At 39.2% G+C, this 22,369-nt stretch overlaps 1 protein-coding gene across 1 annotated transcript in view; it reads left to right on the plus strand.

Moving 5' to 3' along the window:
* The window catches only part of LRP1B (LDL receptor related protein 1B), a 639,031-nt gene that overhangs the window by 349,139 nt on the left and 267,523 nt on the right, over positions 1-22,369 (plus strand). Inside the window, exon 6 of the mRNA XM_042040771.1 lies at positions 16,325-16,487. Within this exon, the coding sequence (XP_041896705.1) occupies positions 16,325-16,487 (163 nt within the window). The remainder of the gene's footprint in view (positions 1-16,324; positions 16,488-22,369) is intronic.

Here is a 22,369-nt window from a genome sequence, read left to right on the forward strand (position 1 = left end):
TTAGTGGGAAAAAAAAATAAATCTGCATTTGACACAAAAAGTGCTAGAAAAGTCAGTTATCCAAAGTGACTGGGACTGCTTGAAGTGGATTTATTCAAAGTGTTTGCTTCAGTGAAGGCAAGTAAGTCTTGTACTTAGGAACAAAGAATATAGATCATCTTTAAAGATGAAAGTCTACATCTAGGAAAGCAGGGACTGTGAAAATGACTTTGTTTTCATGATGGGTCATATAGCACCAGCTCCAGGTACTGAACATAAGGTTTGCATTCACAAGAGAAAGGAGATTACAGTCCTTTAGTTTCTATCATTCTCCCTCAGCAGACAGTTCAACCTGACCTCAGTTTGGTGCGATGTGTCTGTGATGGATGGAATCAGGTCCTTTGAAGCACAGGGTAGCTTGGTCTGTGGCTGTTACTCTGCAGAAGAGGAAAGGCTGAGGAGAAGCTGGTCCTTAACTCGGGTGTTTTTGCTCTGGGAGAGCAGGGTGCAACTCCAGAGCTGCCCATTGTGGCTAGTATTCACCCTTTCAAGGTTTATTATGTCAGGGTTTGTTTGGTAGCTGTATCCCCTTACATAGGGATAGCTTTCTGGAGGCACAGCAGTATCAGCACAGGCATTTTTGTCTCAGCCAAGGCCAGGCATTGTCACGTTGTTTCATCTTTGTCTTTTTAAGACCTAGAAGTTTTTGGAAGAGAAGTTGGAAATTTTCCTCTTGGAAAGATTTCTGCAGACAGTACTGGACCCAAATAGGCTTTCAGGGATAATTCTCCTGTAAGGGAGCCTTGTGCAACCTCTAGTAAAAGAGCAACAGGGATGCCTCCTTGAAACCTCACAGCAAGCTCACAGCAAGCTCACAGCCACTTCAGTGGGTACAGCGAGATTTCAGGAACAATTTCTTTAAACTGATATCTCTAGGCCCAAACAAACAAAAATTCTTTCTAATGGCACAAATGTGGAAAACCTCTCAATTTTCTGCCCTTTTAAAGGCATGATGTGCTATCTTCCATTAATGCTTTTGTGTGTGGGAGCTGAGAGATGGCAGGAGCAGCATCTTCTGGATGCAAGAATCTCCTTCCTCATTTTAGGAGGCATTTTGTATCTTCATCACTACAAGCACCAAGCACCTTGCATGCTCTACAAACCAGCACCAGGCAGCACAGCCTGGGTTTTAGCTGCTATTCTTCTGCAGAATAGAACAAAATCTATTCTGGGATGATACTTCAGAGCATGATATTTTCTGCTTGGCTGATGTTTGATTCAGGTTTTCTTGGCACTCGGTTATCTCAGCACACCACAACCAATGCTGCAGTGCCTGTGCTTAGCTGTGCCACCTGTGCTCTGTGCCAACAGCCAGTGAATCACACCTCACCTGGGAAGGGACACAGGCTTTTCTCTTGGCAGCTGTGTTTGGACGGGACCACTCTGGATTGAAAGAAATGTCTTGTTTCTTCTGTAGTAATTCGGTTTTTACCTGCCAAGGTTTGGAACAGGAGATGGGCATGGAGGAGCTGGAGTCTCCAGAGGGAGAGGGATTTGCCTCTCTGCTTGTGGGACCCAGCACCTTCTACTTGCCCTCCTGGGCAGAAGCCAGGCTGGCTTTTTGGATCTCCCACATTTTGGATGTGATTGCTGTGAAGAACTTCAGACAGCGAGCCCAGAGGATTTGACCACGATCCAAGAGTCTGTTTGGTTACATCACTCTTTCCTTCCCTGGTTTTGGTCCCCTAATTGCTCCTCCACCTCCTGACCTAAACCGCTTCTTAGGAGTGATTATCCACAACCACAAGTGCTGGGTTCAGAGTAGCTGCAGTAATTCCCCTTCAGTCACAGAAGGAAACACCAAGCACTGGAGATGGTGCTCCTGTCAGCAATTCCTGTGAATTGCTGTGAATATTCATGGAAAATCAGAGCAGAGTTTGGCTTACTCTGGAGGAGCAAAGCTGTGAAGATCTGGGGGAAAGTGTTTATTCCTACATACAGTCTGCCCCAAACTTGCCTCCAGACAGGCACTAAGAGCTGTCACACAGCTGTAGAATGTGGGTTTGCTTTTTTCTTCTGTGATAGACAGCCCATGTGCCTTGAAGGTGCACAGAAATGAGGAGGTTTCATGTCAAAGGTCATTCATACCTCACATGGGACTTCAGTAGTGCTCAGAGCAGCTCACACAATCATAGGGGCCAGAATGGGAGGTGGGAAGAGTGTCCTAAGGGAGTATCACAGGATACTTTTCATGTGTGTGGCATCCACTGAGCACTTCTCAAGTCCTGGCTGATCTTGCACTGCTGTCCTTGCATTCTGGAAAGACTGGACAAATGTTGGTTATGGGATAATGAACTTTCTTACTTTGTCCAAAGGTGGGCTTTCTTGGTTTTTGGCTTTAGGTTTTTTATTTTTTTAATAGTGTCAATATCTCATTCTTAAGTGCTCTAGACAGAACCATCAGTAAATATACAAAACTAGGACAATTTTCTCATTAACTAAATATTTGTTTAGCTTGAATTTTCCATCTCCTTTCTCTCCAGTCACTCAGTCTCCTAAGGTCCTGCAGTTCTTCAAAACAGACCATCCTCTTTGCTGTTCTGGAAATCTTGTTTTTATTTGGCCTCATCACCTTGTTATTCTTGCCATCTTCCAGGTGGCTTGTGAATGTTATCTCACACAGGTTCCAGCACAACCTGTTGCTGTGGAACTCGGTGATGCTCCACAGGAAGCCAGGTTTGATCCATGTGGGTCACCCATGGTCCATCACTGTCCTGTATGTCACACTGCATCTTTCCTGAGTCTTCCTCATGTCTTCCTCAGTGTCTGTTGGGATTTTCATGTTGCCCTGTTTATGTTTTGTTTTGATTTCCATGTGCTTTTATCTATTTTAGGCCCAGGTCCCAATTTTAGTTGGGTGTTCATACTCCATGATATTTTCTTTGCAACTCTCCATACGTTCATTCCTCATTCTGGTGTCCCCAAATTTACAGAACTCTTGATCCAGTATTTGATACAGCCTCATTAAGGTGCTTTCCTAGTGCAGTATGGACTTTTATTTAGTGCAGGAAACGATGCTCTCTGATAATTGTCCTTTTTCAGAGAGTTTTTCTGTGCCCTGTAATGACAAGACTCCTTTGGAGACTTAGGCCTGTACAGTGTGCTCCTCTCTTCAGCTCCAGGCTAGTCTTTGTTGATTATTGGTGCTGCACAGCCCTTTTGATGGTTATCAGGGTTACTGGAAGGATAAGGGTAGTTCATATCCCTTCATTCAACCTTTCTGCTCCAACAGGCATGATCAGTTGGGTCTTATCCTTTGATTGGGCTGTGTTCTGCAAATTCCTTATCTTTTTTTAATTAATAATACTCATATAATCAGGTCTGTATCTCAATTGTTGATGGTGTTTGCACAAAAGTTAAGATATAATCTGTATAGTTGAAATCCTAAGAGGGCCTTGGCTCTATTAGGGGGTTCTAAATATTAGCTGTGAAGGATGTGTCTGCTTTTGGTGCATCTTTTGGATACAGGTGATACTATTTGCTTGAGATTTGTGCTGCTGGTTTGAGTATTGTCACCATAATATTGTGTTGTGTCACTCTGAGGCACAAGCTTCCATGGCAGAGAGCCTGAATTGGTGGCATTTCCCCCCCAAGTTAGGTTTTCTGCACTTAATCCTTTTTGACACCAGAGCAGCTTATTAACTGCTTGTTAATTGCCACAAATGGATTTTTTTAGCCATTCAAAGATGTGATGCTATTATTTTTCAAGCTTTGTTACTCATCCAGCTTCCACAATTGATCTTGCATTGATATTGGTCAAAACCCTGTCGTTGTCTTCTGCTCTTAGCAAAGGTGGCGTGCTGTCTGTTTTTTTTTAATTTACTTTTCAGTAGTTGTGCCCTGGACAGTTAAATCTCAGACTGAGTACAGGAAATAAAAATTCTTATCTCAATGGCATTTCTCAGTGCAAAATTTTGATTGCTTTTGGTTTGGATTGTTCTTTTTTTCCCTCCTCTAAACTCCTAGGCTTTGCCTGGAACAGTCTCCTGAATGCTGTCTCTGCAAAGAGAGAGACAAAAGCTATCAGTGTTGAATTGTCATATTCCCTTTTCCCTGTTTTATCAGCTTCCTAGCTCACCATTTCTAGACTTCCTTCTTAATTGGCTTCATTGTAGTCCTAAAGAGGGACATGACTGGATCTTTTTATGTCTTCCTTCCATCCCAACCCATCCTGGGTAGAAAAGCTCTTGCCCCAGGGAGGAATTCCAAGAGCAAGCAAGCAAACTCCCACAGCAGCAGAAGGGTTTTCTAAAGAAAAAAGGACTTTTTTGTCATAGTATCAGTTACCACATAAATTTATCAGTCAGAATGCTGAGGGGCTCTTCGTCTCTGTCAAATTGAATTATTATGCTGCTTGTAAAACAGTAACATTGTGATTTTGTGAACAAGGTTTTGAAGATGGAATAAAGAAATTGTGGGGGTTATAAAGATGTAATGTGTAGATAACTAGGTTTCTGCTGATGTAAATCACACAGTTTTGTAGTGAATATTTTATAAAAGAATTTATATCCTCAGATACAACAATAGTGAAACATCGGTTAAAATAACCCCAAAACTCACAAGCAATTTTGTTTTTTTCCTGAGATGAGGAATTAAGTGTTACATGTTTTATGGGATTAGACTCACATTTTTCCATAAAACTTTGACATCCATATGCACCATGTTGGTTTCATTTTGGTTTTTACTTGGTAGCCACTGGAACTATTCTTGGAACTATTCCACATTTCCTCAGTGTTCACAGGGGCTTGTCTTCTGCCTGTCTTCCAAGGAAAAGATAGAGGAGATACAGAGGAGACAAACAGTTGTAACCTGCTCATTTCAGTCAAGTTGTTTGTGAACTTGAGGCTTCAGGTGCACTCTTAGAAACTTTCTGTACTGGTAATAAAATATCTGGTTAATATTTCAGTATATTTCAATATGCTAATTACATATGCATAACTTCTTTTGCTTTCTACTGGTACTTTATTATTGTGCTTATAAATTTCACATCTCTTACAGTTTAGCCAGTGGTTGTCTTCTTGAGTGGTAAAATATCTTTGTAAATGTCTCTCACATACGATGCTAAACAAGTTTGCTTCATTTAGACTAGTTGACAGCAAATTTGCCACACTTCCAGATATTTTTTTATTAATGCAAATATTTAATTCAGACTTCATTCAAAACCTGAAACACTTCACTAAAGTCAACTGAAGAAGTCAAGGATTCTTTTTTTGGTTTTTGTTTTTGGTTTGGTTTGGTTTTGTTTGGGGTTTTTTTTGTTTGTTTGTTGTTGTTTTGTTTTGTTGGGGTTTTTTTTTTTTTTGGTTTTCCTTTTTTTTTTCATAATGCACTTTGGATTTTGTCATTAGATGAGTTCTTCTACCTCCTAAAGATTTTTCCTGAGGCACAGATCAACACTGCAGAAAACTTTAAAAAGTCTGTGTCTTCTTTGAAAGTGCTTTTGCCTTTATAGGAGCAAGGGGGACATAAAAACTATAAACTCCAAAATACGGTTTGTTTACATCCAACATCATAACTGGAACCATGTTTAGATATAAAAAACAAAGCACCAAGCAATTACAGACCAAAGTCCATCCCAGGCAGAGATTTATCAGTAGCTAAAGCCATGAGGGAACAGTATTTTGTTAGCAATGAGCCTGAGCAGTGTCAGGAATTCTCTGTGCTGTCTGTTCTACCCAGAGATCTGAATCTGCAGGGAAGTGACCCACAGGGAATGGCACAACTGAACCACACATTCCACCTGCTGTATATCTTGGGGAAGCAGCAGGAAAAGGAAAAAAAAGATCTGTTTCCATGTCTTATGCAATGAAAAGAGTCATAGACTAAAATCACAAATATTGTGACTCCTGATCAAACTTGTGGCCTCTGGTAATTGCTGTGTTTTGAAACTCAGGTTTTGATCTGATTCTTTGTTCTACTGCAAGGAAAAGGGTAAATAGAGAGCATGCTTTTCAGAAATGAATAATAATGAGTAATTGCATTAATGGAAGTAAATCTGAAATCAGAAGCTACATGGGTAATAAAATTAAAGCCAGCTGCTATAGCACCTTAAGATCTTGCCCAATCTGCTTTCTGTACTCAGAGTAGCCTGGGTAGTTCTGTGCTGGACTGGAGTCTATGACAGAGACACACCAAAAGGTTTGTGTGTGTCAGAATAAATAATGGACTTGTTCTTTCCTTATCACTTTATCAAGAGCCCTTACAAAAAGATGAATTGCATGTTTTGCAAAGTTGTGAGCATTATTTAGATTGGAATGGAGATGACAAATTAAACCCACTATCTGATTTGGGGATTTAGTATAGGATTGCTTTCTTCACTTTTTAACTCCTTTGACTGGCAGTAGCAATGACTGGCTCAACAGGTATTATCTCTGGTCCATGGAAATATTGGCTTTGTTCTCAATACACAAAATTGTGGATTTCTGCTTAAAATGAAGCACATTTGATTTACAACTTTCTTGTGACTTCAGCTTTTGAGTAGAACTTGAAATGCTGAAAGTCTTATGGATAGTGTCAGCATCATGAAATAAATAAAATGTAAGAACAAATTTTGTCCTTTTCACTATTTGTCAGTTGAGTTGAATAAAATAAAATCTTGTGTTTGCTTGAACATTTTTAATAGGTGAGTGAAGCACTTTTCTAAAACTGACAAATTGCATACAACAAATGTTTTAACCAGAGGAAATCACTTTTGCTAAAATCAGACTTAAGATTTTCTTTGTTTTGGAAAAAAAGTGTTGAGACCATTGTAAGCAGTTAAATGAGAAGGACAGGATATGCAAAGGGTCAGTTTGCTTCCATAAAATCGATGCCCTGAGGTTTCTCAGCATGTCACCCAGCAGCTGCCACTCGATGTGCTGGGCCAGGAATTCACTGTGACACTTCTGAGCTGGGAACGAAGTTTGGGTTCTCTGTGCATGTGTAATTCTGTAACATTTCTGTCACACTGTGTTAGCAAAAATAATGAGCTGGCCAAGGAGGGTGTGGGGATCTGTGCCACAGCTGGCAGTTCAGGGCACCCTTGCTCTTGTGGGCACTTTTGAACTTGACTTGAATGTCATTTCTTGCTATTTTACTTAAATATATGATGCCATTTTTTAATATGGGGGAGGTTTTTTATATTGATATATATGGAGGTAAGTATAATGTGTTTTAAAAGATTAGTGCCTTTTCTTTTAGTGCCTTTTCTCTTCTAGTTGTGCCTATACTGAAAATACGTATTTTCCTCTTAAGACTCTTTGGAGAATATATTGTTTAGTCATTGAGTCTGTACAACTGGTTGCACAATTTAGATTTGTTTTAAACAGTTATAACCACTGCATTACCTCCAGAAACAAACCCACTGGGAAAAGGCAACTCAAGTAAGATGAAGTAATGAGAAGACGTGTTTTATGACAGTCTGTGAATGCTCTGTGATCCACGTTCTGCAGAGCAGAGCTGCTGCTGGCTGGAGGGACCTGGGTCTGGGGAGCACTTGGAGCTGTGCCCCTGCTCCACTCAGGGTCACACCATGTCCTGTGCTGCCTTTGGGATCACTCAGCACAGAACTGATCTCACATCAGGGTAGGCAAAAATTTTCTAGGCAGAAATTATTCCTTGGAGGAAGACAAGGGGACCTGGAGGAGGGTGCAGTGCATGTTTGTGTCTCTCCTCTGCACTTCATTGCAAGGGACAATTTCGTTTTACCATTTACATGAAAGGAGAGGTGATTTGGGAAGAAAGGCAATCTGCTGGTAGTCAGGAGACCAGTGTTCTTCCTAGATGTACGGGATGACATTTCCCCTCTAAGCAGCGAGTCACAGACGCTGTGAGGTTTAAAACCTGAAACGCTGAAATGATGGGGGACACAAATGTAGGAGTGGTTGGCACAAGGTACCTGGGACTTCTCTGGTTGTGAAGAGGTGGGATTATGGCCTTGCATCTTCCTGGAGTGGCCAGTTTTGGGAAGGGCTGGAAGCTGCCTGAAAGCAAAGGTCAGGTTCTGCAAATATAAGCACACTGAGTTTGTGACATATTTCTGGAAGCAGCAGCTATTTGAGTGATTTATGAGACTTTTAATGGGATCTATGGTGCCATTCTGGTTAAAGATAATGCTCAGGTAGACCAATAGCAGCACTATTGTGGTGATGAGAGAAATAAATAAACAAAAACACAGTGTCCTGATGTCTGGTTGAAAATGGATAGAAAAATAATTTATGTATAAATCTAAAGCCACGTTTTATTTTTATTTCTTGCATTACTGGAAATGTGTTAGCAAGGAATTTTTATTTATTTTTTAAGTGCAGTAACAATGTAGATATTTTAAGTCTGGGCAGTTGTCTTCTTTGTTGGTCAGGTCACATATAATGAATAACAGTCAAATAACCTCAAAGGTTATTATTTTGATACTGAAAATATGTATTAAATGGCTGAAAAAAAGCGATGGACAGAGAGGGAGAAAGGGAGGATGAGGCAGTGTTTACATGGCATGCACTGTTACTGTCTGTTGGCAGCATTAGTGGACAGAAAGGGTTTTATTTCTTTGTTTTGCTCAAACTACTTTTGTAGGTGCTGTGCAGTGGTTTCAGAATCTTGCAGAAGTGCCAGCCTGCTGCTGGCATGGTGTGGTGATCCCTCTGTTAGAGGGAAGAGAGGAGATGAAGAAAAAAGCTCAATGTCCTTCATATAAGAAGCAAGTTCTTTTTCTTTCCTTAGCAACCCTAAAAAAGAGGCTCTTTCATCTAGTAAAGTACATTATAGGGTTTTGTTTCCGAAATATTATGTGAAGAAGTGAGGTGTATGTTTGCTAACTGTGCAGGTCATATTTTTTATTATTGAGAATATTTTTAGATTTTCTAGTATTGTCTAAGTTGTAATTCTCAAGCTGGATTTAAAATGGACTCTGTATGCAGATTTTAATTATATTAAAAGCAAGTTCTATTTATTTTAGCAAAGTTGGGGGTTTTTTTGGTTTTTTTCTTTTTTTGGTTTTTTTCTTTTTTTTTTTTTTTGTTTTGTTTTTTGTTTTTTGTTTTTGAAAGTGTAATGTTTTCTCCTTTTCCCCTAACATGTTTGAGATGGTGACAAAGACTTTCGTGCCCAATATGGATATGTCTGTATAAAAAAATTAAATACTCTATGGTCAGTATTACCTTCTGATTAAAATGCAGTGTAGTGATGTCCTTTGGGATTGATTTATAGCAGTGGGTCAGGGCATGGCCTCATTTCATATTGTGTAGACCATATATTGCTAACAGCAGATAGAGTGGGCTCCAAATGAAATTATCCTACAAAATTATGACCTGCATTGTAATTGCAAGAACCTACAGAATATCTGGGTGCTGTGAATGAGTGCTCTCTGACAAATGTGGCCTTCTATGAAAAATGTGCAGTGTGAGTTTTCTTTTGTTGCCCTACCCATTCTTTAAGAGTTGTCAGAGATAATTCACTTCTAAATTATCTCCCCAAAAGCATTTCTTAAGGCGCTATTGCTTACCTCTGGTATTAAACTGTTAAAACTCTCTCTGGAAGTCATTTCCCTTAAATATTTTGCATTGTGAAAGTAGCTCCATATATTTATTGGCATCTCTTTACATTGTAATAATCTACTGCTTAGCATGTCTGTGGAAAAACGTTTAAGTGGCTTTATTGTTGTGTGATGATGATTTGTGGCGTTCATAACTGCTTTCAGGGGGCAGTCCTAGGGAGGTGGTAGGTGGTGGATTTCTGGCTTTGCTGGAAGGTGGTTGAAGGAAAGGAATGTCCCAGCCTGGTGCAGCCACTCCGTGTCCCCACAGCCGCTCTCCGAGGCCACGTGCTTGATGGGGCGCCTGTTGCAGCTGAATTATGCTTTAATTTTAACAGTGGGTGACTTAACTGCTCTGAAGTAAATAACTGGGTTTGATTTACAGCCTCACTAGATTTATAAGAAGCTTTTGAATGTGCAGCTAAAAAGGAAAAAAAAAAAAAACCAGACTGTTATGGCTATGTACCTCCATAAATCTGTCTTTATTGTTCAGCATGAACACGGGCCACTGGGACCCCATTACAGGTTTGCAGTTACTGGGCAATGTGTGTGAAACTCAGTAATGCAGAAATTAGGAATGTTATGGTTTTCAGCTATTCTTACTTATTTCTGACATGAGATTGATGTCAGAAAATTCACTCTACAAAAATCTCAACAGTCAGGATTAAAAGATAGGGCCACTCACAAGGCCCTTATTTAATTGTTTCTCACTTTTTCCTTGCTCTTTTAACCCATTGGCATCACGGCTAGCACTGTATACACAATAACAGGAATTTCATTCATCTTACTCATTCCAGAAACTTGATGCATTTCCTGATAGAATCATCCTATAACAAAAGTAAAAGAAGAAATATCCTTAAGAATTTAGGACCAGATTCTGCTGCCCTGCTGTAAAATTCCTGGAAAGGACACAAACATTCTTGGGGCATCCTCACATTTCCTCTGAGTGTTCTGTAAAGGAATTTGTTAGAAGAGGAAGATGTGATTCTTGTTTTTGTATTATTAATACTGTTTTATTGGATTTCCAACAGGAGGAGGAGGAGGTTTATTGTTAAACCCACACTTTCACATTTCTCTCTCAGTACCTGCACAATACTCAGCCTCAGCCAATGTAGAATCATGGAATCACAGAATGGATTGGGTGGAAGATGATCTAAGATCATCTCATTCCCCTGCCATGGGCAGGGACACCTTCGACTATCCCAGGTTGCTCCAAGCCCATCCAGCCTGGCCTTGGACACTTCCAGGGGTGGGGCAGCCCCAGCCTGTTCCACTTCCTCACCAAATGCCCAGAGATTTGTTCTCTTCTGTACCTGGTTGGAAGCTGAATGCCTGAATCTCAGAGTGCCTGAATCGACCACATCTCTGAGGGATTTTGTGTCTTTCTGAGCTATCAGGATGCTTTAATTAAGTATTCATAATATTTAGATTATTCTTATATTTTTGAAAGTTCTTTAGCTTGGGGAAACTGCTATTGCCTCAGTATTCACATTTATAGGTTTTAATGCAGTGTATTATGCTCTAGGGTTGAAAGAAAGCCAACAATATTTTTGTCAGTAACCAAAATGATTGAAATTTAAATGATTTTACTCCACAAAGAAAAGGAAAAGCTTTCTCTTCCTTTTAGGAACTTGAAGTCTGGATGCTTTAAAGTGCTTATTTAAATTTAGTATATTTTAGGTTCTGCATTGTGCTTCTAACAAAGAGTATCTGCAAAGGCTGATTTAACTCAGAGGAATCAGATATTTGAGGATGAGTCATTTGAAAAAGATGGATGGATATTTTTCACTTGATTTTTCATTTTTCAACTTATGTAATAATCACTCTGGACATGGCTGTTAAAAGCTGAGACCCCAGCGTGTCTGACTTATTGAATGGTGACATCTTTAATAAAAATCCTATTTTTTAAGTGGCATTGCAGACAGAATTATGGCAAATTCTTGGTAGTAGAAGGGGCACAGAAAAAATCCATTCCAGCTTCCCTTTCCCAAGTCACAGTGTCAGTATAAGGCTGTCTGGGCTGCTAATTATGATCATTAATGTCAGAAGAGAGGCACAGCAAAGGCAGTGCTGATGCAGGGTTTCACAGCTTGTCATTTACGTGTTTTAACACTACTTACTGCTCTCACCATCACTGGCTGTTGTAGAATAAAAAAAACCTTGGTGCTCCTTGTCTTGTTCAAAACTTGGCTTTTTACTCAATGGAGGCAAAAAGTCCATCCCCAAGTGTCTTTCTGCATTTCTTTGCAATAAAATTTGTTTGTTCCTTGATAAATACATGATTTTATCTCTTTTTTCTTTCTAACTCAATCATAAATTAAATAAAGTCTGGCCATGCCAGTTACGACATTGCATTCAGAAGGGAGACATATGTGTTACAGAAGAAAAAGAAGTAATTTAAAATAATCAAAATAATTCTTCCTTTAAGATCAATTTTTGCAATAGAAAAAAAAAAAAAAACCAAAACCAACAAACAACCCAGTATTTTTGTGTCAAAAAAAGAGATTGTTCTAAGCACTTTCAAATATATATTTTCAACTATATATTAATGTGGGGAAAATCTAAACTTGGGATCAATACTGATTTATATGTGCATATATGATGAGGTCCTCATTGCATTGATGTCCAGAATAAGGAGAAATTTACTATACAAGGCAGTAGAGGCTAAGTTCTTTCTCTTAAAATAGTGAGTGTCTGTCTCTTTCATTATTGACAAGAAGCATATGGGGAGGTCAATAAATATTTTTAATTTTAATTATATTTCATCCAAAATCATGCCCCAGTTCAGCCAGAAGTTTGTCAAAACCACTCAGTTCTTACATTAAAAATAAGCAATGTTTATACTAAAGTGTTTAACAGGAAAAAGCTTGCTAATTTTTGTTTCTACATCTGGGAACAATGAAATCTGTTAATGTAATACTGATTTTAATAGACGGTACATGGGCAGAATCCTTGATTACAGCAGTAACAGAAGTACAAGAATATGTCACTGATTTTCCCTCTCTTCTGCTGAAGATCTGAAGTCTTGTCCAAGTCTTGATTTGAAAAGGAAGTAAATGTAGTAATTCATACAGTACAAGAGATATGTTGGGAAATCAAAGTGAAAGAAGACAGCCATTCTATTTTTCTGTGATTTCCATAAACTGTGGTTTGGCCATAAGACATATATTTCCAAGACCCTTTGAAGATTTAGTCACCCTCATATGAAATTATTATTTTCTCTAAAGGTCTAATAATGTCCGTGTGTTTAAAAGAAATAGGAAAAGTTCACTTCCAGACACAGTTTTGCTGTGCCCACGGTATACATAACATCATTAAGTAGAGCAGAATTTAACCTATATGCTGTCTTAACTATTCTTTATGAAGTCCTTAAGAGGAAATCCTAGTTTTTAGAAAGTAATAAAGGAAAGATGATCCCATTTGGCAGAAATTCTCCAAGGAAACTGTTATTAATATAGGAAAAGCCCTCAGAACTATATAGAAGATTGCTCAGAATAAATGTGTGTTTTCAAGGGGAAACATTTCTTTTTAGAGACTTCTGAAATGGTGTGAATGAAAGAAGAAAAGATTCATTACTTTAAAGATGTGAATGGACCAGACATCTGGACATAGTGGGGTTTATATATGAATCCAGAAATAGGCATGAAATGAATTCAGTAAGGTCTTGAGCACAAGAAGTTATATATATATTTTTAGAAGTCCCCAGTCCAACCACAGCCTTACCTTTGTGGCTTACAGTGCATGCAACTTGTGTGATAACTGGAGAGCCATTCACAGCAGCTCCTGCAGATTAAACCGGGATTCACAGCACCCATTATCTGCTAACTGAGGGGGATTTCCCCTGTGGAATTTGATTTGGTGGGGGAATGGACTTGGACAATTTTTATCAGTTTCTCTTGTGAGAAGGTGGATGTGACCAATGCAGAGGGCATGGAACAGAGACAAATACCCGAAGCAGATCAGTGGGATCTACAACACACAAATGCCACTGTGTGCTCAGTGTCCAGGTTAATTGCTAATGACAGTGATGGGCTGGTTTGAGGGAAGTGTTCTTTGCATAGCAGGACACCACTCCGAGGAAGTCTGTTCTTCTGAAGAAGAAAATTACTGTGAATTAATGTGTTGCTTTTTTCTGGAAACTCTATGATAAAAGTCTTGAAACATGGAAGGAACAGCTTTACAAGGAATGCAGTTAGAATGAGCCTAAACCTCTCCAATAGCCTGAGCTGCTGGGATTTCCATGCCCTTCCCAAAAGCATCCTGCTGGGGAAGGGAAATTGGGTAAATAGGTGTTACCAGTGCTGTTTGACACAAAGGTTATGGTGTGGTATTGCTTCTGGATGTGTCCCTTCTCCTGGAATGCTGAGCTCACTTTTAAACTACCTAATGCAAATGGTTATCCCTAATATGACCTTGAATTAATTATTCTTGGTTTCCATAAAAAATCCTGTTTGGTGCAATTTCTTGTGATATGTTACCAAAAACCTACGCAAAGAACAGAGGAAATGTTTTATAACTGTAAGTACTGTTATGTTAACAAATCCAATAACCTGTGTGTGATGTGCCTTTCACGTATATATCGCATTTATCTAAAAACAGGTACATTTTTCACACAATAAAAAGAAAAACATACCCTCCTCCAACACGCTGCTACTTAACCTTGTTCTTTTTCATCCACTTCCCAGTGTACAGCAATCATCTAGAGCTCCCATTGCAGGAATTTAATTACTAGTTTTATTTCTACAAATGTTTGAAATTGGATTCCTTTTGTACCTTTTGTCCTGTATAAACAATATTTCCAGAAATGCTTCTGTTACATAGAAGCTTATCTGCATTTTTCAAAAGTCTCCCTGAATCAGTAAACCATAAATTTTTCATTCCATGAATCCAGCTTCAGAATATGGCAAGCAGACACATCAAATATGCTTTAACTATTACGGATTTTCAGAGGCACAGAGTTTTCTTCTGGTATTTTTAAAAGCCTGTCCTATATTTTGCTTGGAAAAGGGGAGGGAAAAAAAAAGTGTTTTCTTCCTATTGTCTAAAATACATCAGTGCTCACATATCTCACAGTGCATCTGACATTGGCCTCCGCTGGAGTTGGGATATTGGGCTAAATGGAGCATTCCTTTATTCTGGCTCAGCAGATCTTTGTAATAGGACCTATCAGGCCCAATATTCACTTTGAATTAAAAGGGAAATGAGTAGTGGAAGGGCATGAATGGGAGAGACAGAAGACAGCAGTGAACTGTGTAATGGGGTGGCTGAGGTGGGATACAGTTGGTGTTGCTGCTGTTTCATTGAGTAAATCTTAAGCTACCTGCACTTTCAAGGACGACAAATGAGCCTCCATGTCTGTTTTAAGCAAGTACAAGGCTCATAAGCCCTGAGTTATCATCAAAAACTAAATGAAGACAATTTTTGCTCAATCAGGTTTACTTCTTGCTCTCCAGTACAGCGTGGATGTGATGGCGGCAGCAGTTTTGTATTGGATTGTGGAAAGCAAACCTAAAAATCCCACATCTGAAGGATGATAAACATACAGACAACTGAAAGTTAAAACGAAAAAGAAAACTACTACAAGAAATTATACTGTATCACATCTGCCTTCTCTCACCATGATAGAATCTCCGCTTATGCTAGCACTGTTTTGAAACCACTGTAATATAATAAACATATATTACTTTTCTTAAAATAAAAAATTGTTAAAAGTGAACATTGAAAACATTTAACAGGGTATATTTTTCTATTAATTGAGTTACTCTTAATCTAAGAATAACTAAGTCTTACAGAGTGTTATCGATACAGTACTGTCAACAAGAGGAAGAAAAGAAATCTTAGTTAAATGAAATTGATAAAATTATGTTCTTTGCACTTCTCTATACTTTTGCTTACTGTAACAATAAGACTGTTTATGGGTAGGTCAGGTGACTTATAAGAAGAATGCAGGATTTATAAGGCCTTTACAGAAAGTGGTTTCAGGAACTGGGTGAGAAGTTGTGTTAGGGGGCTGTGAAGCTGCCACAGTGTCCTGAGAAGGAAAGCTTCGTTGTTAACAAATGTCTCTATATTATCACGCAGGCAGTTACTTCAATGCTACTTCTTGTGGCAATTAGCAGAAATCTGGCTGCATCCAGATACCCCAGAACTACAAGAAAAAAGTGTTTTCTATGAAAATGAATGCATAGATCTGGTGTGTTTAGACATGCTTTTTTTGTTGTTGTTTTTATTTGCCTGAAGTATTTCTAGTCTGTTTTTAGCCCCCCTCAAATATGGCCAAAAAACTCTTTTAACCTTTACCAATGTTCCATCCCCACGGTGTAGCAGACATCCTAGAACACTAAATTCAGAATTTGAGTGTCTTCCAAGTGCCTTCTGCCAGCAGTCTGGTACCATCAGCTTCAGCCGTTTCACAGGTGCACCATCATTCAGTGGTGTTACTTCTGAGGAGACCACAAAAAAACCCACAATGACAGACTTAAAAATATTGAAGAGAGCTCCAAACAAATGTGTGTCTTTCACACCACTGAGGTTGCAGTCAGATGTCTGTACTTAAAAAGGAAAAATTCTCCCCCACCACTATTTGTGTAGTGGATTCCTTATTAGAAGCCATATAATAGATATAAAGCAGCTGGAGCTCCTTAAGTGAGTGGAGCATCTGCTGGCAGAGCAGCCAGCAGCCGCTTTCTTGGATTGAAACTGCACTCCTGAGCTTCTCTTTCTTTGTTTTCTTTTCTTTTTTTTTTTTTTTTTTTTTTTTTTTTTTTTTTTTTTTGGCAGATGTGCAGCAAATAGCAATCGACTGGATCACGGGGAATTTTTACTTTGTGGATCACGTCAGCGACAGGATCTTTGTTTGCAGCCAGAATGGGTCAGTGTGTGTGACCCTCATCGAGCTGGACCTTAACAACCCCAAGGCCATAGCTGTTGATCCAACATCAGGGTAAGGTCATTTCTTTGCATTAGGATTTATTTTACATGAGGCATGCTTGTCTGTGACTGCACATAATAAATGTTTCATGCAGGTGTTTTAAAAACTATTTTTACTTTGCTGTATTGAGTTACTTGTATAGTTGCTATAATAAAGCAATAATGTGTAATGAACTTGGAGCACATAGTTAACTAGGTTAATTGCAATATTAATTGCAGCATGTGCCTTGTAACTTCTCAAAATGGAGTCAAAACTGAAAAAGCAATTTAATCCCTACTTGTCACAACATTTGCTTTTGCATTTGCTTTTCTGTAAGCTGTGTTTCTAACTAGGGTATGTGGAAAAGGAATTTTTGAAGGATTTTTATGCTGTATCCCCTCATTTACGGGAATATTGGAAATGAGTTTAACAAGTTTATTTACACAAAAAAGTCGAAGAAGTTTTACTGTGCTTTAGGGGGTCAGCTATAATGGTAAAATTACATTGTATTTGCTTTTTCTGTTCCATAGATAGCTACATTCAGTGCCAGTTGGAAATTAAGCCTTGCTTAAAATACAGGGTACTAAATGTCTTCCATTCTACAACATCCACCAGCTGGGAAAAGCTTTCAAGCAATAATGATGTAAAAGCATAACTAAATAGGAGTAGGAAAAGGATCAAGTTAACTTAAAATCCCTGTTCAAAACTCCTCACCAAAATTTTGTTTTTATCTTGGTTTCATTAATCAGTAAGTAGTTCAGACCAAAATGCCTGATGGAATATGTCCTAAACTGCCATAAGCCCCTTCTCAATAAATACAAAAATATTTACTGTAGAACAGCTTGTCATCCATATGTAGACTTTTGTCAGTCTTTATTTAAAGCCTGACCGAATATTAAGATGCATTATCACAATGACTTCAATTCTGACAGGAACAGCTTGCATGTAAAGTTTACAAAGAAGTTTGATAATGTAATCTTGAGTATGGCTGTATTTCTCCCTGCAGCAGATGGTAAGCTTGACTCGATCTGACTGCAGAGTTGTTCTAAAAGAAAAATAAAAATTCATGTAGAAACTGATTTTCTGCAAGTTCTGATCTGAAAGAACTTGAAGCTTTCAAATTTGCTGACAGCAGCCTTTTTTCTGTACATTTACTTGTATATTCTTTGCTGGACTTACTGGATGAATCCAAAGCTTGTTATTAGCTAATCTTATCTGTCAGGGATGTAGGAATTGTACCCAGGCCTTTGGTGCTGTGAGGAGGGACAGAAAAATGAGAGACTGTTTTCCTTCCATTGTTATCTGCTGGCTACGAACTATTCTTGCTCAGAGAGCCACCTGCTCAGTGCCATGTGCAGGGCCAAGAGTGGCTGTTTTAGGGAGATGGAAGTGCTGGCCTGTGGGAAAGGCCACAAGCAATCATGATATTTTACAGTGTGATTCTTATTAAGCAATCTCCATTTATTTTGTGGTGAAAACACTGGGTGGAGAATTTTCTCAGAATACATGTTTCTTAGAATAACTGCAGTTCAGCAGTTATTTCATTACTGGTTTTATTGGCATTTTTATTAATTATCTGACATATATTGTTCTGTTAATTGGATATCTAACATACATTTTAACTGCTAAACCCCAACTTATATATTAGTTCTGTTAGTTTTTGACTGGGTTTTGGTACAGAATGCAAACAGATAATCAAAAAGCATTCTGGCTATTTAAAAATCTTCTGATCCTTTCTTTTGGTTCTTGTTTTTGGTTTGTGGTGGTTTTTTTTTTTTCTGTCCTTCTTTTCTTTTAATTCTTTCATGCTGATAGTAGTTAAGACTTATTTTGGTGTCAAAGAATTAGTGTGGTATTGCTGTCTGAGTAACTTTGTGGGTTTATTTTATTTAAAAAGTCACAAAAGCGTCCACACTAAAACCATATTGCAAGTTGAGCTCTGAATGAGTTGCTGCTTGCACAGAGGAGACCATTTCCTATGCTAAGAAATTCAGAGTGTGATCACACAAGCCTTTATGTCTGTGATAAACTTCCTGTAGTAGCACAGGGTCAAGCCCTGCTATTCTTGAATGTTCATGTCTGTGTGTGATGAGTTTAGTTGTGTCGTGAACCAGAAATTCTGCTTTTATCCATAAAACAACCAAGGCACAGTGGAAAATTTGCTCATTCCAAATGGTTCCCCTCACTGCACTCAAGAATATCTTTTCTGAGTGTGGTTAATTTTACATCTCTGTGCCTGCAAGTTCTGTTAGATGTTTAGTGGTGATGGTTTGATATATTCTCCTATGAGCTTACAATGGAACTTGAGCTACTAAGCTTCTTTAGTATCTCACAGGGAGTGAAAGAACTTTTCATAAAAGTTTATTCTCATAAAACTGAATTTGAAATTGAGAGAACAAAGATTCTGCTATTCATACAGCTCTTGAAGAACCAAATTTGTTATGTTTCTAATTTAAGCATGTTACTTTGGCAGGATCTGAACTGTGTTTGATTTTTAGGTTATTCCAGGCTAGGTCTAACGCACACCCACCAGAAAAATACCTCCCTCCCCCAGTGAACTGGAATTTTGCTACTCAGGAGTTTTGCAGTGCTGATACTCATCTGTTACATCAACTAATCTTCTAATTAACTAATTATCAACTAAGAGTAGCACAGTGTAAGTATCAGACCTGTGTTAAGGCGAGCATTTCCAGGGGCAAAGGATGTGTCTCCACTGATCACTGGGAGCACTTCAGAGCCCAGACTTGGCAGAGAAACATGGACTGAGGGAAAACCTTGTTCAAGGATAGTTGGAAATAAAGTGGCAATTGGCAACAGAGAGGCAGAATAAATTGTTTTACAAGAATATATTATCCATCAAATGCCTTTGAACGAAGATGTTTGGCTCCATATGTCTGCCATTCGTAGTTATGATATTTTTAATGCAGGACTTCTTTTCTTCAGTGGTCAAGGAACAGAAGTGATTACTTTTGCTGGTCCATGAAATTGGTGTAAAATTGATGATGATGCTGCTGACTGTCAACATGAAACAAATATCAGCTGTGTTAGAACGGGTTTAGCTAAGATCCTCAGTACAAGTCTGCTGTGCTCGTGGGGAATGGTTTTTTAAAGTATTCCAGCCAGTATTCCATTGGCATATTCATGAGACTTTGATCACCGGACACTGGTGATAGGGAAGGTAACACATTTAAAACTCACAAGAGGATAGATCAGATTTAGGTTCTCTCCCAGCTCTGCCACAACCAGCTAAATGTCTATACATAGAGCATTTTTTTTTTTAATGGCTCTACATCTCTTTGTATTTAATAGGAAGCATAAAATGTGTGTTGTTCAAGCTCTGTGATATTTGAATGCTTTCAGGAATGTTAGGAATTAATATTGTGGAATGCTAACTGTGCACATCTACATGTTTATTCTGTAAATATGTCTACTTAATTGCCTCCAGTGTTCAAGGTAAATTGTTTCCTTCCACCACACCACAATGGCCATGGAGAATGCACAGCACCATTTCACAAAGGAAAATGCCTGGACAGGGGGATGTGCTGCAGTTCCCTCCCAACAGGAGCTCTTCAGTCCTGATCATACTGCTCAGACATCTGAGATACATGGAGTAATATAAATACCAGGGTGTCTTTATTTCTCCTCACACTCATTTTCTGATTTCTTTGGGAATGGCAGAAAATGGGGAAAGCAGATAAGGCTGCAGCCTCAGGGCTACTTCTGGCTCCAGAAATGTGCAGCTTGTACCAATGGCTCTGATGCTATTTGGGATGCCAGCCATAACTTTTTACTAGATTTCCCAGGATACTGGGAAAAGATGAACTTTAAGGAGAGTGTTTGACATGCGGAGGGTATTGACGTAGCATCCACTGACAGAACTGTTCCAAACATAAGGAGATGTGTGGATAGTGGTTACACAGGGTGACATTGCAAAGAGGATGTGCAGAGCAAAGCTGGAGTGTGGAAGGATGTGTGGAGCAGAGTGTGGAGCAGTACTGGCAGTGAGGAAATGGCTTAGACACCTCCTACGTGAACCTCCATAGAATCATCATAGAATTTCAGAAAAGTGTGGGTTGGAAGGGACCTTAAAACTCATCCAGTTCCACCCCCTGCCATGGGCAGGGACACCTTCCTCTATCCCAGGGTGCTCCAAGCCCTGTCCAACCTGGCCTTGAAAACTTCCAGGTATGAGGCATTCACATCGTTGTTGGGCAACCTGTGCCAGAGCCTTACCAGCCTCACAGGGATGATTCTCTTCCCAATGTCCCATCTAAACCTGCCCTCCTTCAGTTTGAAGCCGTTCCCCCTATTCCTGTGCCTCCAGGCCCTTGTCCCAAGTCCCTCTCCAGCTCTCTTGGAGCCCCTTTAGGCACTGAAAGGGGCTTAAAAGTCTCCCTAGAGCCTTCCCTTTAACGCACTGAACAGCCCCAGCTCTCCCAGCCTAGCTCCAGAGCAGAAGGGCTCCAGCTCTTGGAGCATCTTTGTGGCCTCAGGAGTTGCTCCAGCAGCTCCATGTCCTTCTTGTGTTGAGGATCCCAGGGCTGGAGGCAGCTCTGCAGGTGGGTTCTCACCAGAGCAGAGCAGAGGGGCAGAATCCTCTCCCTTGACCTGTCCATGCTTTTTGTGATGCAGCCAGGACCTGGGTGGCTTTCTGGGGCCCGTGCACATTGCAGGTCAATATAAAAAAGAAGGTGGAGTTAGGGGGAGAAGAGGAGGAGGGGATAGAGAAGAATTGGAGGGGATGCACAATTACAGGCTGAAGTCATTGTAACTTGTGACTGCCATTTAAAAGTTGTATTAGGAACAAAGGGTAGAAAAGACTGCTAAAGAGATTTGTAAAAGGAGCAAGCTCACATTTTAATACTGCAACAGTGTGTGTCATGTAAATATTTGAATAAATCTTTTAATCGGCTTTTCCTTCTGCTATGGTGCAGAAATACAAAAAAACCCCACAGGCTCCACTTCTTTCTTTCACACAACATTTGTAAATGCACACAAGAAGAGATTGTGTTATGATGATGTTTGAAGAACAACAGCTATTAATGTGTTATGGTGTTATGTACCGTTTCTTGCTAATGTTACTGAGTCAGGAAAAAACAAACAAATGCACTACAGCAAAAAAAAAAAAATTCCTCTGTTGCATTTTAAGTCTGTAATAGCAATCAGTTGATACCTCTGTGGTTCACAAGGGGGAACAAGGGAAACAAGTGAAGAATTATCAGCTGAATTCATCCACTTCATCACCTCAGAAATTTGTTCTGAGGAAAAAAATATAAAAATATTTTTGTGTGCACTTCCTGTTCAATTCTAGGGATTCTAAGCACAGATTTTGCTGTGGCTCAAATCAAAGCCACAGTATGAAAATGATAATTTAAAATATATAATATCATTTTCTGAAACACAGTAGGGAAACTTGCCTCAGTCTAAAATTTCAGAAGATAGGAGGGAGCAAGGTGGTAAGAAGACATTTTGAAATTCAGCCTTTTGTATAAGAACAGAGTCCGAGTTGAACAGCAACTTTAAATACCATGTTTGAGGGATCTAGAAAAAAAATCATAAGAAAGAGTTAATTCTGCCTTTTTAATTTTTTCGTTTTAAATTTTCATTTTTAGTTTTGAATTCATTCTTCCTCTGAAATCTGGTAGAGGTAAGAGGAGGAAATTGGCTGTTGGTGAGCCCAGTTGTCATCCAGGGTGATCAGATGCTGTTGCAGATGTTCTTTCTCAAGCTGTGTGTGATGATCCCCGTGGGATGTTGGCTTTTCTTGGTCAGGTCAAAATGCAATGTAAGGTCCACTGAGCACTTTGCACTAAAAATCCAAGGGAATGGGAGAAGTTTTACACAGCATTGAATGAGAAGTTCTCCTTGTTAGAGAGCCATGCACAGGAGATGGTGCCTGGAGTACGGAGAAGCCA

This window comes from Corvus kubaryi, unplaced genomic scaffold (assembly GCF_017639235.1).
Source record: "Corvus kubaryi isolate FWS band 111438036 unplaced genomic scaffold, C.kubaryi_AGA036_p1.0 37396, whole genome shotgun sequence".
NCBI lineage: Eukaryota > Metazoa > Chordata > Aves > Passeriformes > Corvidae > Corvus > Corvus kubaryi.